Raw genomic sequence first — 24,555 nt, 5'->3', positions numbered from 1 at the left:
TTTAATTTAATGTTACTTGTAAATTAAATGATGCTCTAAATTATTTTTTCATTTAAAACTCTGATAAGAGCAATAACTTAGTTCTGTTGACGACTCCAAAATTTAAGTTTTATAGTTTGACTCACAGCACTAATCTTTCATGTGTATTTCATTAGTGACATAGGATAAAGACTTATTTTAAATCAGGAATAATGGCCTTTATTATAATCCCCTTCGGTTCCAAAAATACAGTCTTGATCAAATCTTCTGTCTCTTCATGGTATATTAAAAATAATAACCTGGAAATCAAAAGTTTGCAAAGATGACAGGGTGAATTCTGGAACAACTTTAAATTTATTAATAAAAAGTCTATTCTTCAAATCCTAATTTTCTGTTAAAATATTTCTTTGGCATAATGTAGGCTTCTGCAATTGACAGTACAAGGCCCAAATTACTCTCTCAATTCTCTCCTATGCATATGTATTTAAGTTATCTTAAAATTGGTCTTCATATTTCTAAACTACTGTGTGTGTATTAAGAAACAAGTCTTGGTAATGTAACTAACTCCAGGAATGACTCCATGGGATTTACCATTTTTTTATTTGGTTGATAATAATTTTATCCCATATCATTATCATTCATCAGGAGAATATTATGGAAAGGAAATACAAGAATTGCATAGAATGATCTACCAGAAATATGGGAAAATAGCTTGCTTCCAAAGACTTGCTGGCTCCATTGACATAGTGTTTATTTTTCGACCTGAGGACGTTGAGACAACCTTTCGAAATGAGGGTCAATGGCCCATACGGAAAACATTACAAGCAATGACCTACTATCGCCAAGTTGTTAGGAAAAATTTCTACAGTGATGGAGGTGGTGTCTTAGTACAGTAAGAGTCACATTTTTGCAGTTTTGAAAATTTCTATTTAATGATCATTAATATTATTTTGTGGAGACTGATGTAAAATGCATTTGCTATTCCAGAGATGGAGAAAAATGGCTTGCAGCTCGAAGTAAAGCTAATCAGCCATTGTTGCAACCAAGGATTTCAAAGAAATATATTCAGCCAATAGGAAATGTTGCACAGGAATTTATTGAACAGTAAGAATGCATTTCATGTTTTGATTTTTAAGATATGTACTTCAGCACTATCATTTTATTTTTTAAATATGTACAAATGTAGGCAAAATGATTTTCTATGTTAGCGATAATTTTCTAGTTATGATGTCCATAAAATTAGTTTTTAGTTTGGATGTCCAAAGCATTCCTAGATTTTAAATCTAAGACCCTCTGGTCGGTGGTAACTTTTTGTAACCTCTGGTAACTTTTGCAAAAGTGGCACCCTTTTTTTACACTGTGTGTGAAAGAGTAAGATTATGAATTTTATGAAAGAAAATATAATCTAATTTGACTACACGTAATTCTAGGATCCGTATACTCAGGGACAGCAGAGATGAAATGCCTCCTGACTTTGTCAACGAACTGTTCAAGTGGTCCATTGAATGTGAGTTAAAATGTTGGTTGCATGTGTTTTTCATGATAGGCAGACTGGGCACTAATTAATTATTTATATGTAAAAAGAGTAACACATAGATGACACAATACGTTTGTCAAGAATTGGAAATGTAATTGAAGAAGAACTATATTACATCAAAACAAAACATAAGTGTAGAAATACAAGGCATACCTTGACCCTCAGCCTCTTCATAACCTTTCAGTAGAAATCTTTGTTGATGGTTTGACCTTGAGGGACGTATTCTTAATGAATCAGCCCTTGCCAATTGAAGAAACATACCAGTATGACCTTCAAATTGGACTGGGACATGCGAGCTTTCTTTGGTTGTGGAGAATGAGGACCTTTCCTCAGTGAAGACTGGGCCTTTGTCTCAATATCATAACTGTAAACCCAGGGTTGGCATTGGCTTCATCCAGGACTTCCTGAAAAAATATCCACACGTTTTTGTCTCTGTTCATCGGTCAGAACCGGTGGGACAAATTTTGATGCGATGAGCATCATGCCCAAAATGTCTGTCAAAATTGTCTGACAGGATCCAAAACTAATATTCACTTCCTCGCCTATCTCCCTAACAGTAAAACGGTGATTTGCCCACACCAAATAGTTCAGGAATTTGACATGGTTGGGGTCTGTCGAAGTGGAAGGCCGCCTTGTTCGCGAATCTTCATCTGTCAAGGTTCTACCCGATTTAAAACGACTGTACCACTCAAAACATTGGCTTTGACTAATAGCTTCATTACCAAAGGCTTGCTGTATCATTTCAAATGTCTCCGTAGCACTTTTGCCAAGTTTGAAACAAAATTTCACACGCTGTTCCTCTAGCTCCTCCATTGCTGCCGTTGCACGCGGCAACGAACATGCACCACTGCTGCTGCATAAAGACTTGACGTAAACAAACGCAACACTTCTCGTTTTAGTTGTCTGATGTGTCGCTAGATGGCACACTGTGTCTCATTTCGATCCATTGAATGGGTTGCGCAGAATAAAATCAGTCTGGCCTTTTTTTGTTCACATCATTTATTGATTATAACTGCTTATCTGGCTTCTATGGGACCTACCAGGTGAGAAAGTAAAAATATGGAATATGAACCAAATATGTGAAAGTAACATCATTTTCAGGACTTCCTTTCAAATGAATTGTATCCAATACAAAATTTTAAATGTACAACTTTGAGTTGCACTTGCTGCTGTCCTACCTTCTTGGAATAGAGAATTCAATGGATGATGTTACTCTGTCGCTCCTAATTATTCAATGTGGTTTTGGAGTTGGGTTGAGGCTTGGCTATAAGTAAACTGTAGCATAGATGTTGCCTACAAATTTTTGTGCATTATATCATTGATTTTGCCAAAATTTAAACTGTTTCAATGTGCTAAAATTGAGAATGCAAGCCATAGGTTTGAATTTATCATTCACTTAGTTTTGGAAACAGATTTATGTTACTGAGAAATTGACATACGTGTAAACAAATTATTTCTAAGTCCTATTCATGTAATCAAAAGTGAGTGAAACTTTTCTTACCAGCAGAATCTGAGCAGATATGAAAATGTAATTATGAAATATTTATGATATATAATATTTTCTTTTCAGTTATTTTGTGCCTAAAGTTTTTTAACTTGAAGACGAAACATATTCAGGATATCTGGTGAAGGAAAAAGACTCCTGCATGACTGGACAACATTTTAAAATAAACCTTCCGCTAAACAATATAAAGTGATGAATCAATAATCATAAATTTAAGAAGTTTAAATTAAGAGGGTAGCTAGAAAGGTTCTCTAAATAACCACCAGATGGCAGTGCTAGTGCACTGAGTTTCCCATGCAGTAATAACACATTAGTGCTCTGGGAAGAGATCTGTGGTGCGGATGTCTCTCATAAAGTAGTAATGGAGGATCGCCGACTGAAAGTGCGAAAAATTACTGAAGCAGTAGGGATGTCATCTGAACGGGCATATCACATTTTAATGGTGGAATTGGATTTGAGAAAATTATCTGCCAGATGGGGAGAGATCTGACACAGGACCACAAATGCATCAGAATGGAAATTTTTAAACAATGTTTGACCCATGTTAAGACCAACCAACAAGATCTTGGGCATTGGTATGTGACCACAAATGAAACTTAGGTCCATAACTATACCTTGGAAACAAAACAGTAGTCAAAGCAATGGAAACACATTTATTCACTGCCACCAAAAAAAGGGAAGGCAATACAGTTGGCTGAAAAGGTGATGGTATCAGTTTCCTGAGATGCGAAAGGAATTCTGCTGATAGATTATGTTTCCACTGGTCAAGCAAGTGCTGGAAAATACTACGCTAACCCCCTGGAATAACTACAGCAAAAGATGTATGAAAAAAGGCCAGGGTTGGAAAGGAAGAAAGTCATCTTTCATCAAGCAAATGCACCTCCAAACTCAAGTATCATTGCCATGGCAAATAATGTGAATTAAGATACGAATTGTTGCTACACCCACCTTATTCACTTGATTTGGTTCCATTAGATTTCCATCTCATCCCCAAGGTCAAAATTTTCCCTGGCAGACAAGTTTCTCTTCAAACAAGGAACTAACAGCCAAAGTAGATGGGTATTTTGCCGACCTGAAGGAATCTAATTTTCAAGATTGGTTCTATACATTGGAACATTGCTAGACCAAGTTCATTAGTGTACAGTGAGACTATTGAAAAAAAAATTCAAGGAGGTGATTTATTTCTATCCCATTCGGAGAACTTTTCCCGCTACCCTCGTATTTCTTTCTAAAGTCTTTAATACATTTCTAATCTCAAAACACGAGTGCTTTGACTTTTGGGTGCTTTGTCCTAATAGCTGTTGCAAATGTTTTCGTATGACTAGGTCAAAAATAAATGGCAGCTATCCATGGTCTTGAGCTATTTATGTGGGCATTTTCTGTTGGTGCATTGAAATTAATGTGGGTTTCTCTTTCATCCAAACAAAACAAAAAGATTAAAGGGTCAGTTCTTAACTTTGCTTGAAGCTAATTTGAAGCTCAAAATTTTTGTTGGTAGTATTTATGAAGTAGTTCAAACTTGTTGCAGTTGCATAGTTGCTCAACACAGAAAACTCCGCAAGCAAATTTCAAGTCACTAAGAAATTGTTTAACACTGCAGTATCTTACGATTCTGCTTTACTGTAATGCATGTAAAAATATAAGCTGACTTTTTTCATTTGTGTGGGGAAGATTCCTGGTCAGTATCACATCCCGAATTTCTCACAATTTCTTATAGCAATGCTATGAGTGAAACCTGTCATCTGCCTGTATTCTAGCTTTATTACCTCCAGTGAGATCACTAATAGAGAGGAATATAGATTGCAGCCAGTTGTTAATGTATATGTCGAGCAACTGAATAAAGAGGCATGGTAAGGATTGGAGATACAAATGAAAGTTGACAGGGGATTCATGAAATAAGCTAGGTTTGCTGATAATCAAGCTTTATTTTATCAGCTAGCAAAGGGGTTGCTAGCATTGCTGATTTAATTGAGAATTGCAAAAGATATAAAAAAAACCATAAACCGAGTAATCAACCCGAAGGCCGGTTTGGTAGTTGATGGCAGAGTTCACCAAGTGCTAAGCCTGATGGCGTGTGAAAATTCACACATCAGGGTAGGGGGGCCAATTCCTTTTCCTGTGCTGGTTATGGTTTCCCAGGAAGATCAGGTACCTGAAAAATCACATAGCTTGGGTGGAGCTGAGGGTACCCAGAGAGGCTTGCCCAGTAATCGAATCCGGGCCCACCCGGCCTCTATCCCTGGACTACTGCCACCCATGTGATAGGTTTAGGATGAGAAAAGAAAGTATATAACAAAGGTTATGCAGGTTTCCAGAAAGAGAAAGCTGGGTTAAATGTTAAAATAGGATGACAACAACTAGAGCAGGTGAACAGTTTACATATCTTGGAAGTGTTTTGGAACAAAATGGTCAAAGTAGTGGGGACATGAGGAGAAGAATTGGATTAGGCAAAGAAGCTTTCACAAGGAGTAGGGAAAATAAGGACACGGACAATGGGTAAGGGCATGTTAGGAAAAGGCTCATTAAAACTTTGATATGGAATGTAGTTATGCATGGTGGGGAAACATGGTCATTGAAGCAGGATAATAAGTGTAGATTGGAGGCTTTTGAAATGTGGGTGCGGAGAAGGATGGAGAAGGCGTAGTGGACGGAAAGGGAAACAAATGAGGAAGTGCTGGGTACGGTGGGTGAGGAGAGGAGACTGTTGGGAGAAGTTATAAGGAGGCGGAATGAAAGGCATATTGATCGGACTTGGGATTTTGAAGACTTGAATTGAGAGGGAAATGTTGGCCGGGAATGAGGAAAGGAAATGAGAAAAAGGCGGGAATAGGACATGTTGGACATGATGAAGGGAGAAAAGAAGTACATGGAAGTGAAGCGGGGCCTGCTATAGAATGGAATGATGCATTGTGTTTTGTTAAGAGGGACAAGATATTTATTTGGTTGTTGTGTCCATCAAAACCTAGCGTAACCAGTTGATCACCTATAATAATAATGTTTGCTATAGAAAATATACGTATTCCATGAATGTCAACTTGCTAGACTTTAAAAGGTAGTCAAAATAGAAATTGACAACCCATAATTTTCAAATTAAAGAGATGTCAGCTTTATTGTTAGTTAAAATAAAATAATGCTTTTACATTCACTTACAGCAATCGCTTTTGTGGCCTTGGATACACGACTTGGTTGTTTGGTTCCAAACCTGCCAAAGGAATCGGAGCCCCAGAGGATGATTGATGCTGTGGGAACATTTTTTGAATGTTCCTTCTATTTAGAAGTTGGCCCACCGATATGGAAAATATTTCCTACTCCAACTTGGAAAAAGTTTGTAAAAGCCCTTGATGTGTTCTTGGAGTAAGTACTCACCATTACTAGATTCTGCTCAGTGTTTTTGAGATATTGAAGGTGTTATTTACGTAAATATATAGTATGAGTGAGTGTGTATGTATTACAAATGTAAAAGACAAACATGGAAATGGTGGGGAAGATCACAAGTGTAAAAATGTTTCCTTGACTGGGACTATTACCGTGGAAAAAATAATCGGGGCATTTGATTGCATAAACCCCAAGCAGATTGCAGAGTAATTTACGTTTCCTTGATAGCACTAGTGGTTAGAACACTGACCTAGCAAGAAGTTGAAGCTCCCTGGCTCAGGTCCTGGTTAAGTCTTTTATATGTGTTCCAATCCCTTTTCCTTGGATTTGTATTCATGTAAATGAATATATGTTCACATGCATTTCTGTGTTTGAATGTTACCATCAAAGTTTTTATATATTTGTGTCACCGCTGAAGAGCATTTGTTTTAAAGATGTATATATGTGGGTTGTGGTAGTCCAGGGGGTAGAGCGTTGGATTACTGACTGGAGGGTCCCGGGTTCGCTTCCCGGGCAAGTCTCTTGGCACCTGCAGCTCGCTCCTAGCTATGTGATTTTTTGGTTACCAGATCTTTCTGGGAAACCATAACCGGCACAGGTAAAGGAACTGGCCCCCCTACCCTGATGTGTGAATTTTCACACGCCGTATAGTGCTTAGTACTGGGTGAACTCTACCATCACCTACCAAACCGACTTTCGGGTTGATTACTGTGTTTATGGTTTTATATGTAGCACATTTACATACAAGTACACACGCATGAACACATGCACACATGTATGCACACACGCATGCACAGGCACACGCACCAAATATATGATCACGCCAAGCTCACGCAGGACACGCATGCACACATCACACACATGCATCACATACACACAAACGCATCACACATACACACATTTCACACATGCATCACATACACACAAACGCATCACACATACACACATTTCACACACGCACACATTTCACACACACACGCACGCACGCACGCACGCACGCACGCACGCACGCACGCACGCACGCACGCACGCACGCACGCACGCACGCACGCACGCACGCACGCACGCACGCACGCACGCACGCACGCACGCACGCACGCACGCACGCACGCACGCACGCACGCACGCACGCACGCACGCACGCACGCACGCACGCACGCACGCACGCACGCACGCACGCACGCACGCACGCACGCACGCACGCACGCACGCACGCACGCACGCACGCACGCACGCACGCACGCACGCACGCACGCACGCACGCACGCACTCACGCACGCACGCACGCACGCACGCACGCACGCACGCACGCACGCACGCACGCACGCACGCACGCACGCACGCACGCACGCACGCACGCACGCACGCACGCACGCACGCACGCACGCACGCACGCACGCACGCACGCACGCACGCACGCACGCACGCACGCACGCACGCACGCACGCACGCACGCACGCACGCACGCACGCACGCACGCACGCACGCACGCACGCACGCACGCACGCACGCACGCACGCACGCACGCACGCACGCACGCACGCACGCACGCACGCACGCACGCACGCACGCACGCACGCACGCACGCACGCACGCACGCACGCACGCACGCACGCACGCACGCACGCACGCACGCACGCACGCACGCACGCACGCACGCACGCACGCACGCACGCACGCACGCACGCACGCACGCACGCACGCACGCACGCACGCACGCACGCACGCACGCACGCACGCACGCACGCACGCACGCACGCACGCACGCACGCACGCACGCACGCACGCACGCACGCACGCACGCACGCACGCACGCACGCACGCACGCACGCACGCACGCACGCACGCACGCACGCACGCACGCACGCACGCACGCACGCACGCACGCACACACACACACACACACACACACACACACACACACACACACACACACACACACACATCACACACATGCATCACACATCTCATACAAACAGACACACAAGGATCACACACATGCACACACACATGGACTAAATCATTACTTCATTTAAGAATACTAAATTAATATTCTGCAATCACTTGACAACTTCAGAATATCCAATCGGTATGTTGAAGAAGCAGTTCAACGACTGAAGCAGCACCAGACTGATGTTGCAGATGGGGAGCCAAGTGTCCTTGAAAGGCTTTTGGCTCGTGGTGATCCAAAATTTGCAAGTGTAATGGCCCAAGACATGCTGTTTGGAGGTGTTGACACTGTGAGGAAAACTTAATACCGCCTTGTTGTAATTTCTAATTGCAATACAGTCACAGGTTAATATGTAATAATAATGAGAAACTTAAGGCTTGTGTTTTTGATTATCTTATTCTTTGTCTTTTCCAAAGGAAGCATTATTCCATCAAAGTTGTGAGTCAATTTAAAATATATAACGTTTTGAAGGTGCCTGAATGTATTGTATTCGTGAAGACTCGAAGTCTTGAAGACATTTTATTTTTGTAGAGATTTTTTTAGAGATCTTTGAAAATTTCTATAAATTGGTTCAAATGAATGCCACAGATTAAAAGAAAATACTTTGATGAACCTTTTTAATTTACAGTGGCTGTTCTGAATAATTAGGACTTTTGGGAGAGTTATTTTCAATATTGGCATAAATTCAAGGTATAATTGGAGATTTCCTATTAATTTTATTTGTCAACATGTTGAATAGTCATTTTGAAATTAGATGCATTTTTTCTGAATGCCTGTAGCTTGATGAAATGTGATATCATCATTTTTTGTAAAACATTCAGAGATCTTACAGAAAAGGTCATTATTTGCGCAATTATGCACATTGAAAGGATAAATTGATGTCATTAATTGGAATGACAACATGTAATCTATGATGAGCTCCAGGGACCTCCTTTGGAATGAAATTTTATTGATGAAACAATTATTGATAGACAATTGTGCATGACCAACTGTAGCTATGGCCAACAAGTTAAAGGATGTGAGGAACTAAGACATCAGCCGTAGTCAGTCGCTTGCATATCCTTGATCATGTCAAAGGAAAGATGTAACTGTAAGAGAACGCTTATGCAGTGTCAAGCAACAACTTGGCCTCATTCTCATGATGGAGGCTGTTCAGGTGCTGAGCTCATAAAATTGAATGTCACAATCATTGAAAAGCTCTTATTGAACAAAATATGGGCTCACGTGAAGTGTCCAGCTTATGACTTGCAATGCATTGTGGTCATCTTCTTTGTATAAGGCCATGCTTACTAGCCACTGAATGTTTTTCACAAAGAATAATATCAAGATGTGCAGTTTTTGTGATGAACTACTCCATCAAAAGACTGAGCCAATAAAGAGAAATGGGTGACCTGTGTAGCTTCTTTGTGAAAACGAGTAGCGCTCAGTGAATTCAATTTCATGCTTAAAAATCCTTTTATTGACTTTCTGAAACTTATCTTTAAATTTAACTTTTAATAATGAATAACATTTAAAATTGGAATAAGTACTGAAAGAAAGTTGAACCAATCCATATTTTGGTCATAGAAAAAAAATACCAACCTTTGTGAAGAAAGCAAGTGATTCAATACCACTGCAAAGTCTGTCTTATGCAGTAAAAGCCAAATTAAAAATCACCTCCAAAATGTGACTCTCCAATGTGCTTGCAAAAGCACAAAGCTTTAGATTTGGAATAAGAAATGTACAGAGCTTTATAATGAAAATTTGGCTTAGATTTGCCATTTGAAAGGCTATAGCATGCTTCTTAAATTTTTATTTTCCTTTGACTAAGTCAATGTCTATGAATTTTTAAAGATTTTATGTGGAAAAATATTTGCATTTTGTTAAAAGGTAATATAGGATTGAATGATTTTATACTGATGATTTAAAACAAATTAAATATATGGTGACAAGTGATAGAGAAACAACAAATCCTACACCAATTAAGAATTGATAAAATGTAATTATTAATACATACTTAAATGGTACTCTTTTTCACATTCAGACATCATATTCAATTGCCATGGCTATGTATCATCTGTCGAAGAATCCAGACAAACAGAATATACTCTTCCAAGAGGTGAAGAAATTGCTTCCTGGAAAGGAAAATGAAATCACTGAGCAGATATTGGAAGAAATGAAATATCTGAAGGCCTGTCTGAAGGAAAGTGCAAGGTGAGATGATTCTATGACAATTGTTATGCCGTTATCACTTCTAAGATTGTAATGTAATTTTAAAACCCTCCTCCAAATCCCTGGTATACATTTGGTTTTGTTAACATCTTAGGGTTGAGAAGGTGAGTTTAGCAGGGACAGCCATGCCCGTCAATGGATCCTATCATTCAGGAAAATCTAGACACTCCATAATGCTATTGCTTTTTAATTTTCTTTTTATGTGCAAATGTTCAGAACTCAAATTTTGAGCATTATTGCATTTTTATCATGTGTATTCAGCTTGATACCGTATTCTACTCAATGAAATACACTATGAATTAATTCTGTTGCATTGCTACCATTTTTATATTCCATGGAACTTTAACTTTTATATTTTCGGCAATGTTTCTTCTTTTTGTCTGGCAGACATACTAATAATAATACTTTATGCACTTGGATAAATGGTACAACCATATTAAAAGTTGTAAATATAAATATTACTCAATATATAAATATAAATTCTTAAATGTGATGAACATTGATACAAAAGAATGAATCAATTGAGTAAAGCAGGTTAACAAGTAATCAGGTTTTTGCAGGGGAAAATTATCTTTCTATTATTCTGGTACATTTTTGGTGGTCTCTCTTAATTTAATAATAGCGTGTGACTCATGGGGTATGTGTGAAGAATGCCACAGGCGGATCTATCGATCTGGTATACTTTCTCTCACACCTTAACTTTTCTGTGCATGGCGTAGCTTTTACAGGCAATTTTTGAGTATTTATCATGCTTTCTTATTTTTGCTGACAAATTTTCATGATGAAAATGAAATATATGTTCACATTTTGGTTAGGTGAACATGATTCAACAGGTCGTACGTGTCTCTTCTTTTCCTCTGTAGCAGATGCCATACAGCTTATATATAAGCTTATATATCCCTATGCACTTTGTAGAACTTAAAAGCTCATCTTTGTATTGCTGTAAGATCATCTTTGTGGTACTATATACCTTGCCCATATTGTCCTACACACATTTCCAATGGCACATGAAAATTCATCTTAATAGAAATTAAATATTTAATCTTCACTCTGGTGTGGAATTCTCTGCGTGTAGTAGCCCTGTGTAGATAATTTTTTTATGTCTGCAAAACACTTGCATGAGGTAGGTTGTTATGTTGCTGGTACCATTTGTAGAAGTAAGAAATTCTTACCCAAATAAGTGACAAAAATTAGCTGTAGGAGTGAAGAGGTATTTCCACCGAGGCCCTGTTCTCGCAGCTGCCATGCGCGAGAAGAAGTCAGAACATTTTCCAGTGATCTTATTATCCACCAATTTCAGAGCAGGAAACAGTAAACGCTCACTCAAATGTAAATGTAAGAATATTGTGCTAGGTTTCATCAATTATACAATCATATAATGATCACATGGGTGGCATTGACACATCTTATGTGAAGCTGTACACATATCTTAATGAGAGATGGACTGAAATACTGGAAAAAAATGTTTCAACATATTTTCATGAATGATCCTCGCCAGCTATATTGTTTACAAAGAAACCTCCCATCTGAGAAAAAGCCTATCATGCATTTGCATTTGACACTGTGGAAGATTTTGGAAATGAATTACTCCTAGAGAAAAATGACTAATGTGGAAAATCAGAGGAACATGCTAGACGAGAAAATAGGCCATTAAAAAAAATACCTGAAATAAAAGAGGACTGCTGTGTGTGCAGCAAAGAAGTGAAATAAGGAAAGGCAAGAGAAAAAGAAGCCGTACAATAAATAAAAAATGTGCGAAAGGTGTTCATGGTGCATGTTTTCCCAAACATGAGTGAAATTGTTAAATTATGTGCCTGGGACTTGAGTGTCTATTTTGCTTTATTCAATGTAACTATTTTAAAAAAATATTAAAAGCATTAACACTTTTGTGTAATTTAAGTAATAGTGGTAGGAACTAATTCTGACAAAGTTTTTATTGTAAAAAAATTATTAAGTTCAAATTTTCTAATCTGAAAAGTAAAAGTTTAAATTTTTTGAATAAATTTAAATTATATTTTTTTTCTAATTTTGTGGACTAAATAACAACGGAGATGAATTTTTTTTGTATCTGTAAGTATTTAAAGTTCATGCAAAAAAATTAGCTAAAACAATTTCATATTAGGCTTAATATATAAATTTCTTAGTGCAGACCAACAAATTGATCAAAGCGGCATTTTTCCCTGCCATTTCCACATATACCATGGAAAATAAGCGGGCCGCTAATAGGGATAAAACTTTCCTGGTTAAGAGTGAGACACTAATGCAGTTTTGGTAGGGTCTGGGTTGAAGACTGGAAAATTCCCTGGATGAACGAATTTTGAGACAAATTGACAACTCCTAAACCTCCAATTAAGTATTAGCTGAGAACAAGCATCTTGTTGTTACTAAGGTTACTTTTTCTGTATTAAAAAATAATTCTGAAATTTAAATGGCATTGCAAAAGACAACAATCACAAATTCACCCATGAGCCATTATTTGCATCTGCTTTAATTTGTGGCTAAGCTGCGACAGATGCTTTGGCTATAATAATTGAACATTTTTGCTCTTTTCAGTTAAATACTTTATTATTCAAAACAACAGTAAATTCACCAATTATATTGGTAAGTACACAACTTATAAGTGTGTTAAAAGTATTTGAACATGCTTGAAAATGCATTGGGAATCCATTAGAAAGCATCTGATTAGTTGAAAATCTCTAAAAATGCATGTAAAAGAACTCCAGATCGTGAGAAACTTTAGGATAGGAGCCATTTGGTACCTGAAGATTACATATGTAGTACATACTTGGGCTGACCAGAGAGTAACTTATGTTTTTGCTTTGTTTGGCAGTGAGTAGAGAAGGATAATCTTGGTGTGTAAACGCCCGTACACTCAGTAGGCATCCCACTTTGGTAATGTGGTTCTTCTACTTTGCTCACCGCAAACTGTTCAAAAGTGCGCTGCAATAGAAAATCCCAGGAGTTGTGAAGTATGATGTATGATTAGGTTTGCATTGGTAAAAAACCACAAGCCAATTGAAATTCACAGGCAACTTTGTGAAGTGTTAGGAGATGATTAGGGATCTCTCACTAGATGTGGCTTGCAGCATAGCACTACACACAGACAGTGAAGTTGAATTGCATGCTGGTGTAAACAATTGATTAAAATGTAAGGCGGTGGCAGATTTCTTCAGAGACTGAATTGAAAAGCTTGTGTATTGTTATGATAAATGCCTCAATTTGAATTATGACTATGGAGAAAAATAGTTTTGAAATGTGAACTGCAGATTTATGCAATTAAATTTTGTCTTGTCAATGGGTACATATTTTATTTCAAAATGTAATTTGCTTTCTGGAACAGTCTCTGTGGAGAACTCAGAGGATTTTCTATTGCAGCGCGCATTTTAACAGTTTGCAGTGAGCTAAGTAGAAGAACCACATTAAGATGTGTACCGAGTGTAGGGACGTTTAGCCACCAAGGTGGTGGCTCTAGCCCTACCCACTGCCACGCTTGGCCGAAACCTAAGTTAATACCTTGACAACACTCGTACATACAAGAAATAACCTCAGTACCTGAACAATAAAAATCATATGAGCAAAAGCAAGTTTTAAGCAAGACCATGGAAGTAACATGGGTGTACAACCAGCTAGTTTAGAGCCATATCAACCTTTGAAAATGTTAGATTACTTGAAAATCAAATGCCTATTTTGTATGTGATTAATTGTTCCTTTATGTGGATCCCTCGATTTCTAGCCAAGTGTTAAAGGTCATGTGTTTAAGTGTCTTGCTATCTCCTGCAGTTCTTTGGAATATGAACTTTTGTGTTATTACTTGAGTTATATTTTCTTTATTAGACATTTAAGCATCCTTAACTTTATTTCCATTATGACCAATAGACATAAGCTCTTTTGCATTAATATTTTTATTCTCATCCTACAGACTATCACCAATAATATCTGGAAATATTAGATTTACCACAAAGGAGACTTTGCTGTCCAATTACAGAATCCCAAAAGGGGTGAGATTCTTCTATTCCAACTAACCTACTTTATTCCATATTAAAGAAATTAATATGAACTGATGTTTAAAAATGCACGCAATAAAATCTGTATGTTATTGTACAACTCATTGTAATGTTGTCGTAGAGAGTTATTATTTTTTAACAATTATATTGGTCTCTACAGAGTTTACATTGCCCTCAATTAACATATATTTTCTTATGCTCTATCTCTAGGTTGGAGTCTTGATGCCATTTACGATAACCACTAATTCTGAGGAATTCTTCCCTCAATCTAGCAGATTCATTCCTGAAAGGTGGCTGAAAAGGAAACCTGGCAAAGACATTCCTGGTGACGTGAAAGAATTTGAATCTGTTAGCAAAGGAAAACAGAATCCTTTTGCTTTTCTGCCTTTTGGTTTTGGACCTAGAAGTTGCTTGGGCAAAAGATTTGCTGAGTTGGAGATGGAAATACTTCTTGCCAAGGTACCAATTCTTGTTTAATAGGGATGCACCTATACCTGCTCTATATGATGTAGGAAAAGAAAGAAGTGTGAATGCTCTGTTGTTTTGATCAAAACCTAATTGACTCTAGACTCCCTCATCTGATTCTGTCTCCATGGGAATTCCACACCAGTAGAAAGATGTTGCCATCTACCCTTGATTAAGGTTCCACATCTGTACTTACACATGGATATTACTCCAAAGGAAATATTGAAAATTAATAACAATTGGCTCTGAGATTAAATCAAGGTGATTAATTAGAAAAATAAGTATAGAAAAACAATCTCATGTGATCATTCATTTAAAGTCAGGAAAGCAAACATCCCTTGGGGCAGAATGAAATAAATGCACTCATGTAATCACCCCTCATCTTTTATAGGCTCCTCAGCTCTCAGCCTAATCAATGACATCATTTCCTATTCACTTGCAGAGTTAGTTTCCCTCTGTACTCTTTCACTCAGAGAGAAGGCATGACTGCAGAATATCTAACTATGAAGGGGAAAATAGAAAATAACATCATTAAATTTGACTCTACTTAATGCTATTCTTGCTTTGAGTCCTGTCCTTGTTTGAGGTCATTTATTTTTAACCAGGACTGCATGGTGCGTTGATCTGCCTCTCCTTATGGACCCAGTACTATTAGAACTATTGCATAAGAACTCAAAGTTATTCCAATAGGGATATTGTGAGAGATTGCAAAAGAATTTTATAAGGAACATCTGTTAGAATCGAATCAGTCTATGAGAAACCAAAATATTATAATGATAGTTCAAATTTGGCATACTACCAATGAATGGCATCACCACAGAAATAAAGCTTGAATGGAAGAGGGGAATAGTTTTTGAGGGGGAGAGAAGATTACCATTAGTGGATGATGGCCCGGGTAGAATGGAGCCAAAAAGGTGAGTGGGCTGCTTGGGAAATACTGGATGAGGGATAAGGAGGAAGTCCAATGTGCAACTTTTGAATTTATGTGTAATGATTTGATGTTGACAAAAATAATATCCAAGTTCCTGTTCCTCAGCGGATATTTTAACCTTTGAGTTGCCATTCTCTAACTAAAGATACACGCTATGCAAGGACAAAAGCTGTAGCCATAAGAATGAAATATTTTTTGTCCGTGGGCTCAATCCAAATCCAGCAATTGTGAACCAATTTTGCTCTCAAATCTGAAATTAAGTGCAGAAGACCTAGTTTTGTTTCTGTGACCAATCTGCAATAACTGTCGTGGTTCATTTTCTATTTGCCTTCCAGATTTATACTCTTATGATTACATATTATAGTTGCATATGGACCTATGTATTTCATTATTAGAAGCCGTAATTTTGGATTAACTTATGGGAAAATTTATTTATGTAGTAATATATTGGATTAAGAACCTAATATGTCCCAGAACCTTGTTTGAGTTCCAAGACAATATTTTCCCTTTGAAATAATATAGGCTGAATTAATCCATTTTTTTGGGTCCCGAAAGCTCAATTGTTTAAAACTACTTTGACAGTATATACATAGGATTTTAAGGCACAAATTTACTTATTAAAAATGGTAGTATTGGAAGAAAAATATAACTTAATAAAAATGAAAAATACAAAAACGAGCATTTTCCATAAAAAAAGAATAAATTTGACAGAAGTGGTCCAACATTCCGAATTGGCCGGATGTTGAGACCTTTTGAACTTTCTAAAATGTTTGGTGATGCCATCATTGAACAAATTTACATGTAAGCAAGAGCTTTATCAGGGTGCCATTTCCTAATGACTGCCTGAGATTTTGACCACATGCTGAGAATTTCCTTGTTGAAAATAAAAAAATGGTAAATTTTTGATTCCATAGAAAATTTATGTTGATACGGCCTGGGTTTCGACGTTCTATATCATCCTCAGCCAGCAACTCTTACAGACATCCTTGTTACATCCCTTGTTACCTGAAGATGACGTTTAACATCAAAACCCTGGTCATATCGAAATAAATTTTCTGTGGAATCACAAAGTTACTATTTTTTCATTTCCAATATGAATCGATTCCATAAAGCTATGCTGAAAACCATCGATTATGAGAATATCCTTGATTTTGGCTGTGGGAATGGCTGCAGCATTATCCCTCTTCCTCCCCTGTAGAAATTTCCTTTCTGAATTGTTCCTTCTGCTACCGGTCGAGGCACTGAAGATCTTCTGTTTTCAGCTCAGACCTGCAAATATCCACTAAATCTTTGTCATCTTCTATCTGACTTTCAAACCCAAGGGCGTTCCAATAGGTATGATGTCAGGAACAACAGGTTATTCTTCAAAACCTTCAAATCTCCTCTAACAGCACATTCAGGCCAGAGATTTGATGTCAGAATTTGTTTTCCTCAGAGATACTTCCCTCCATGCTTTTTTGATGACTCTTTGGCAATGGAGGGTATTGTAATTATCCTTTCAGAACTTACTGATGTTCTATTGTGTTTCATTTGTGACTTCAAAAATATCTGGAATCATCATCATATACTTTTTGCCCACCTTTCTGAAGTTTGAGATCGAATGCTGGTCCATGGTCTGAATATGAGGAGTGGGATGAAGGGATAAATATTTTATCTTGATGGAGCCATATTTGATCACCAATACATGTACTTGTATATCTTCTAATTCTGACGAATGAACTGGAGTATTATTCAGTGCAAGGAAAGCCTTCATTGGGAGATTTTTCTCTTGTGGATGAAACTTGACTGAAGGAGCAAACTCCGTGTCTGTCCATTCAGTGAAAAACTGTCTGGTAATGCATGCTTTAATATTCAATCTCTACATAAATTTGCTCTTAGTAATGCTATTCTTCTTAAAAGCTCATGAATTTTGTTAGCATTATCCCTCTTCCTCCCCTGTAGAAATTTCCTTTCTGAATTGTTCCTTCTGCTACCGGTCGAGGCACTGAAGATCTTCTGTTTTCAGCTCAGACCTGCAAATATCCACTAAATCTTTGTCATCTTCTATCTGACTTTCAAACCCAAGGGCGTTCCAATAGGTATGATGTCAGGAACAACAGGTTATTCTTCAAAACCTTCAAATCTCCTCTAACAGCACATTCAGGCCAGAGATTTGATGTCAGAATTTGTTTTCCTCAGAGATACTTCCCTCCATGCTTTTTTGATGACTCTTTGGCAATGGAGGGTATTGTAATTATCCTTTCAGAACTTACTGATGTTCTATTGTGTTTCATTTGTGACTTCAAAAATATCTGGAATCATCATCATATACTTTTTGCCCACCTTTCTGAAGTTTGAGATCGAATGCTGGTCCATGGTCTGAATATGAGGAGTGGGATGAAGGGATAAATATTTTATCTTGATGGAGCCATATTTGATCACCAATACATGTACTTGTATATCTTCTAATTCTGACGAATGAACTGGAGTATTATTCAGTGCAAGGAAAGCCTTCATTGGGAGATTTTTCTCTTGTGGATGAAACTTGACTGAAGGAGCAAACTCCGTGTCTGTCCATTCAGTGAAAAACTGTCTGGTAATGCATGCTTTAATATTCAATCTCTACATAAATTTGCTCTTAGTAATGCTATTCTTCTTAAAAGCTCATGAATTTTGTGAATGGTACATGAGCAGAGGTACAAGATTTTGCAGCTCCCACTATTGATGCAATGCAGCAAGGCGATCTTTCATTGGCCCATTGCAGACCTCTCTTTCTTGGAGAGAGTTCTGCCCACGTATTATTTTCCAAAAGAGACCTGTTTTATCACAATTGAACCCTAGATTTGGAACAACTCCCTCGTAGCTCACAAACTGCTTCACAAAATTTTCTGCTCCTTCTGAATTAGAACTGGCAGTCAGTGGCATGCATAACAACACTATGGATCCCAGTCCTTCTCTTAAATTTCTGAAAGCTCCTTCTTCTAGTTTAAACTTATCCTTTTGAGAACATTAGGTTGGCCTTTCACTGAATCATCATTGAGCACCTAGCTTTTCTCACAAATAATCATCTCAGAAATTACATCGCCAGCTAGGGGTTTTTCATTAATTCAAACTAATGGAAGCTTTTCCATCTAATCCATACTTTTTGATTCCCTAGCGGTCAGTGCTGTAACCCTTTTTGCCACTTCAGCTGCTTTGATAGCATCTTTGTTTTTCTAAGTTGCATGAAGAGCCAATTTATAAAACCCAAACAAAGCAGGTGGGGGATTAGCCGCAGGTGCACTGCTTTCATGTTCAGCTTGCTCAGATCTTTCTCAGCATCAATTGTAGGTCTAACAGATTTTCTCTTACTCTTCGTTCTTTAGGGCCCATGGCAACTAAATCAAATTGGTATTATATTCAAAATAGCCACAAAAGAATCCAATCAGATGTGAAAATCACACAATAGTCTTTCCCTGCAGCTTCCGAGAATGAACTGATTGATAAAGCATAGGGTTGTGAGCTCTGTGGAAGTGTGCAATCAAGCACACATAAAGGGCACGCTGGTGAAAATTGTATTAGGTGTAACATTGTGAAACTGTTTCATTCCGATGCAAAGTTTCAGTGATGACTATTTCCTTTCAAGCCATTCCACTCCATCCCTAACGACCACTAACTATTTCTCCCCCTTGCATGACCATGCATCAGACTGCACATTTGGTATTTTTGTTCCCCTGATTATGTAGATGTGCAATGAAACCCTGGCCACATGCAATGAAGCTTATATGAAAATCCCAAGTGACTATTTCGTTATTTCAGAATAGATTCTGTACCAGAAGGTCATATTCCAAGAGTGTGTTCAGTTTTTAAAACAAAAATTACCCAAAGATTTTGTTCAGATTCCGAGTTTTTTAATTTACGGGGGAAATATTGTACTGGCTTGAATTAATATTTCAAAATTCAATGAAACTCTTCTGTAACATATCATTAAATTTAAGCCTCATGCCTTATGATTTTTATCAAATTTGGTGTTCATTTTTTTAACAGGTAGTGCGAAATTTTACAATTGAGTACAACTATGGTGAAATGAGATTTCATAGTGGTTTCTTGAACACACCAAAGGATCCTCTTCGATTTAAACTGGCTGAACGTAAGGAGTGAAAAATGTGCTGGAAGAATGAATGATAAATACATACTTGTAGGCCTCGACCTTGAGAAGAGTTGATGGCGTTGCACCATGGGTCATTCATTTCTTCATCCTCTTATTAATTGCACATATTTTTGGTGATGAGGAAAAAATGCCTCTGTGTAACATTTCACTGTGGCATTTATTTACACTCCCATCAGGGAATAGACTACATATGATCTCAGAGTATTTTGTTCTCTTGGAACCAGTGACACACCATGTATACCTAACACACTATTACACTCCTGCGTCAAACACCATATTTTGCCTTTCGCTTCCTTTTGAATGCAATGGAATGAACGTGTCAAATGAAGCAATCCATCGTTATTCATTCTCTTCCATTTTATGTACACTGAAATACAAAGCCGCTTTTTTTCCTTATTATCAGTCTCTTTTCCACCTCTGTTATGTCTATTTCATAACTGTCTTTACTATATATGACACTTCTTTGCCCAGTTCTTCAATTAATAATTGTTCCGCTTCTGTAAAAGTTCTTTATGCAAAATTCTCTCTTCTTCTCAATGGCTGACTGATTCTTTTGCTTTTCAAGCAGTAATGATATTTACCATGGTCAGTGGAGGAGGAATGGGCTGAATTTGTAGTAGGAGGAAATTATAATATTATTTCAAATATTAGCTAATGTTCATAGCACTATGAACTATAGCTATAGCTATAGAACATAGCACTATAATGACTATGGAAACAAGATTGCAAAAAATTATTTAATTATTTTTATTTTATCATTCCTAACAAATTTGGGTAGGTGTGGATTGAATCTGCTTACTCTGTGCTATGATTTGCTGCATGATGCAACAGGGAGTGTAAGGCATCAGATTTGAATGACAACCAATGCGGAAAGCTTAGAATCATTGTATGGAGCATTTATGAAGGATGACAGATGAAGTCATGCTGTTTTATTGAAAGTGCTTGCTTATTAAATCTTGTTTTGCTGTGATGAAAATTGTGTTACATTTAACTTCAGAAACAATTTTAAATGATAAATCTAAATACATAGTTCCCAGTTAAATAAGTTGTCTCCATTAGGTTTCTTGGCATACATGTATACACTCATTTTAGGCAGACTATTGTTTGCATACTAAATAGTTGAAAATTTTGGATATTTCTATGAACAACCACATGGTACAGCGATGGCATTATGCTACCACTTGTAACAATGAGAATATTCATATTTAAACTTGATAACCATTGCGATGGTCCATCACAGTTTCAACAATGGCTGGTTCAAATAATTAGAGAGAATGAACACATGTAACAATTTTAGTGAATGAAATGAGGGAACTGCAGAAGAGGAAATTGAAATGTTAACTAGAACAGTCTGGCTGGTTGAATATGCTTTGGGACAACTTGACAATTTTAGAATTAATATTTTTGATCATATTTTTGTAAGGCAGGGTTGCCCATTATCACCATTGCTGTTCAACCTGTATGCAGAGGAAATGATTAAAGAGGCATTGGAAGAACTGGAGGTAGGAATGAAAGTGGGTGGGGAATTCGTAAAATCTGTTAGGTTTGCTGATGACCAAGCTTCAGTTTGTCAGTCAGCCAAGGGGTTGCAAGCATTGCTGAGTGAATTGAAAATTCAGTGCGACAGGTATGGGATAAGAATCAAAATATTAAAACAAAGGTTATGCAATTTTCTAGAAAGAAATAGGCTAAGCTAAACATTAAAATAGGAGAGCAAAAACTGGAGCAGGTAGAACAGTTTACGTATCTCAGAAGTGTTTTGGACCAACATGGTCAAAGTAGTAGGGACGTAAGGAGAAGAATTGCGCTAGGCAAAGAGGCTTTCACAAGGAGGAGGGAGTTGATGACAGGGACGTTGAGTAAGGATATTAAGACTCGTGAAAACTTTGATATGGAAGGTAGCTATGTACGGCGCAGAAACGTGGTCTTAGACATAGACTGGATGCTTTTGAAATGTGGGTGTGGAGAAGAATGGAAAAGATGAAATGGACAGAGAAGAAAACAAATGAGGAAGTACTTGGTATGGTGGGCGAAGAGAGGGATCTATTGGTAGAAATCCTATGGAGGCAGGAAAAGTGGATGAAGGGTGTATTGACCGGCATTGGGATGTTGAAGACTGTAATAGAGGGGAGAATGTTAGGCAAACGAGGAAAGGGAAGGAGCAGAATAGGAATGTTGGATGGGATGAAGGGAGGAAGAAGGTATTCAGAGATGAAGAGGGACCTGATGTAGAGTAGGGTACTGGATTTTGTATTTTGTTAGAAATGACAAAATATTTATTTAGTAGCTGTGTCCATCCAAAAACCTACCTTAACCGGTAGATTAGCTCATAATAAAAATTATTTTTGATCAGAAGGTCTTCGAAGCTTAGTGAGTTGAGCATTCAGAAATTGGCTTAGATGGTTCCTGGGCAAAAGCCTGACTGATGAATTTGGAATGGAATGGTGAAATTTCTCAGCAACCGTTTTTATGGGAAATAAAATGGTAGCTGAGGGAAAGAAAATGTCCTCCCCATCCTGAATGAGTCAATACCACACATTCTAAGGGGAATTTATGGGTGAGTTACACCCTCCCCTATCAACACCTCCCTTCAGGTCAATTAAGGATGGAATTACCAATGAAATGGAATTATGAACTGGTCGTCATAGGAGGCAGGCACCTCCTAATACAATATGTGGGTATAGGCAACACTCTCTATTTCATATGATAACTTCTATCATTTTTATTGGCAATTTTTGGCATTGTAAAATACTAGTTATATCAGGCAGAACAGAAGTAAAATTTGTGGTATTGGTGGTAGTTATTAGGGGAAGTGACTGACACCTAGGGCCACTTGTTCCAGGAAATTGGTGGGCACTCAAGAAGTTAGAAGGATTTTCAGGGAATGGGAGAGGGAAGGTTGGAAAGAAATCTGGCCCTGGCATTAGCCTACTCTCAACAAAATGACCCCAGTGGATCCACAGTTAGACGTCCCATCCGATGGACAGCATACTCCAATTAAAGTGCTCCCTACATATGTAGTGCCATAAATAGAGTTTGGGAGAATGTTGAAATATCCTACCACCATCGGGATTCAATCAAGGGCTCTCAGGCTGACAGGCCAGTGCACTAGCCATCACGCCAACATAACCCACCACAAGTAAAATTTGATACATAATACATGAAGTACCTACAATTAACCTATCCAATGTTAATTACTTTGATAAGCAGCTTTCATAATTCCTGTTTTCAGGGTTGTGAAAAAACTTTGTCATATTATAAATCATCATACCATTGCTTGAGTATCGAGTATCAAAAACCTTGGTGCTATGATGATATTTATTGAAATGATTGAGGCACCACATATGTTGAAATCCATCACTAGCAATTGTCAAAAGCAATCAAAACAAATGAAAATATATTCTGCCTGGCTGCATATCCTATGTAACTCCATTTTTATCCTTTTTTATGATGACATTTCAGTGCATGATCATGCACAATGCTTGTTGCAACTTGTGTTTATATTTTCAAAAGTTTATGAAAGGCTTTTTATATGTAATGCTGATTATTTTTGTAAATAAAATGAATTCCCTGATGTACAACTTTATTTCATTTTGAAGTCTTATTTCATTTAGTTTTTAAGTCTCTGTGGGAACCCTCAGCTCCACCCAAGCTTTGTGATTTTTCAAGTACCTGATCTTCCTGAGAAACCATAGGCAGCACAGGGAAAGGAACTGGCCCTATCTTGATGTGTGAATTTCACATTCTGTCAGGCTTTTTACTGGGTAAACTCTACCCTCACCTATCAAACTGACCTTCGGGTTGATTACTGGGTTTCTGGTTATAAATACATACATATCCTGAAAAAATATAAATCTAAAAATTTATTTATTTGGGAACCAAGGAAACCAATGGCCCAGAGTAAGTGCCAATTCTAACTTTTTCATATACACATAGGATAAAAATTCACAAGTTGCCATAGGATTTATCCATTTTGAATATACTTTACTGGAAATTGATGTTGCAAAAACCAAAAAATATAAAATATCATTTTTAGATACGGATGGTAGTACATTAAATATTCATTCACTTCAATGAGAATCTAAAATTGAACTGTTGTATCCTTTATTTAGCCATTATGTCACTTAAAAACTCATATTTTGATTTATGCCAACAGACGCTTCGTACATTATAAACAGCTGCTGCAAAATTCAATAGCCTTGGATCATTAGTTTAAAATTTAATATTTTTTGGCAAATTACTTTTACAAAATTAGACATCCCCGAATTAAAAAGCCAACTTTCAAAGTGCATCAGTTTGTGTTTTGGAATTCAGGATTCATTATACGTGGGAAAATTTATCTATTCACCTGGTACCCACAATCTATTGCTACGGTGTGTGGAAGGAGATGATTACACACTAGGTATGCGACATCAAAAATTACAGTTTTCTTAACTCTTCGCTCCAATATATTTTTGTAAATTATTCTA

General features: G+C 37.7%; 1 protein-coding gene across 1 annotated transcript; it reads left to right on the top strand.

The window, feature by feature from the left end:
* Positions 1–629: 629 nt before the first annotated feature.
* On the top strand, positions 630–23,652 carry LOC139693329 (probable cytochrome P450 301a1, mitochondrial). The gene is made up of 9 exons (XM_071591441.1): positions 630–871; positions 967–1,083; positions 1,410–1,486; positions 6,173–6,374; positions 8,473–8,635; positions 10,370–10,539; positions 14,477–14,555; positions 14,772–15,020; positions 19,963–23,652. Exons 1-9 carry the CDS (start codon positions 663–665, stop codon positions 20,074–20,076), a joined length of 1,380 nt encoding a protein of 459 aa, XP_071447542.1. The 5' UTR covers positions 630–662; the 3' UTR covers positions 20,077–23,652.
* Positions 23,653–24,555: the final 903 nt, after the last annotated feature.

The sequence above is a fragment of the Hetaerina americana genome, unplaced genomic scaffold, assembly GCF_022747635.1.
Source record: "Hetaerina americana unplaced genomic scaffold, ioHetAmer1.1.p SCAF_466, whole genome shotgun sequence".
Lineage (NCBI taxonomy): Eukaryota > Metazoa > Arthropoda > Insecta > Odonata > Calopterygidae > Hetaerina > Hetaerina americana.
Note: the sequence above shows the minus strand (reverse complement) of the source record. Positions and strands in the feature narration are given on the sequence as shown.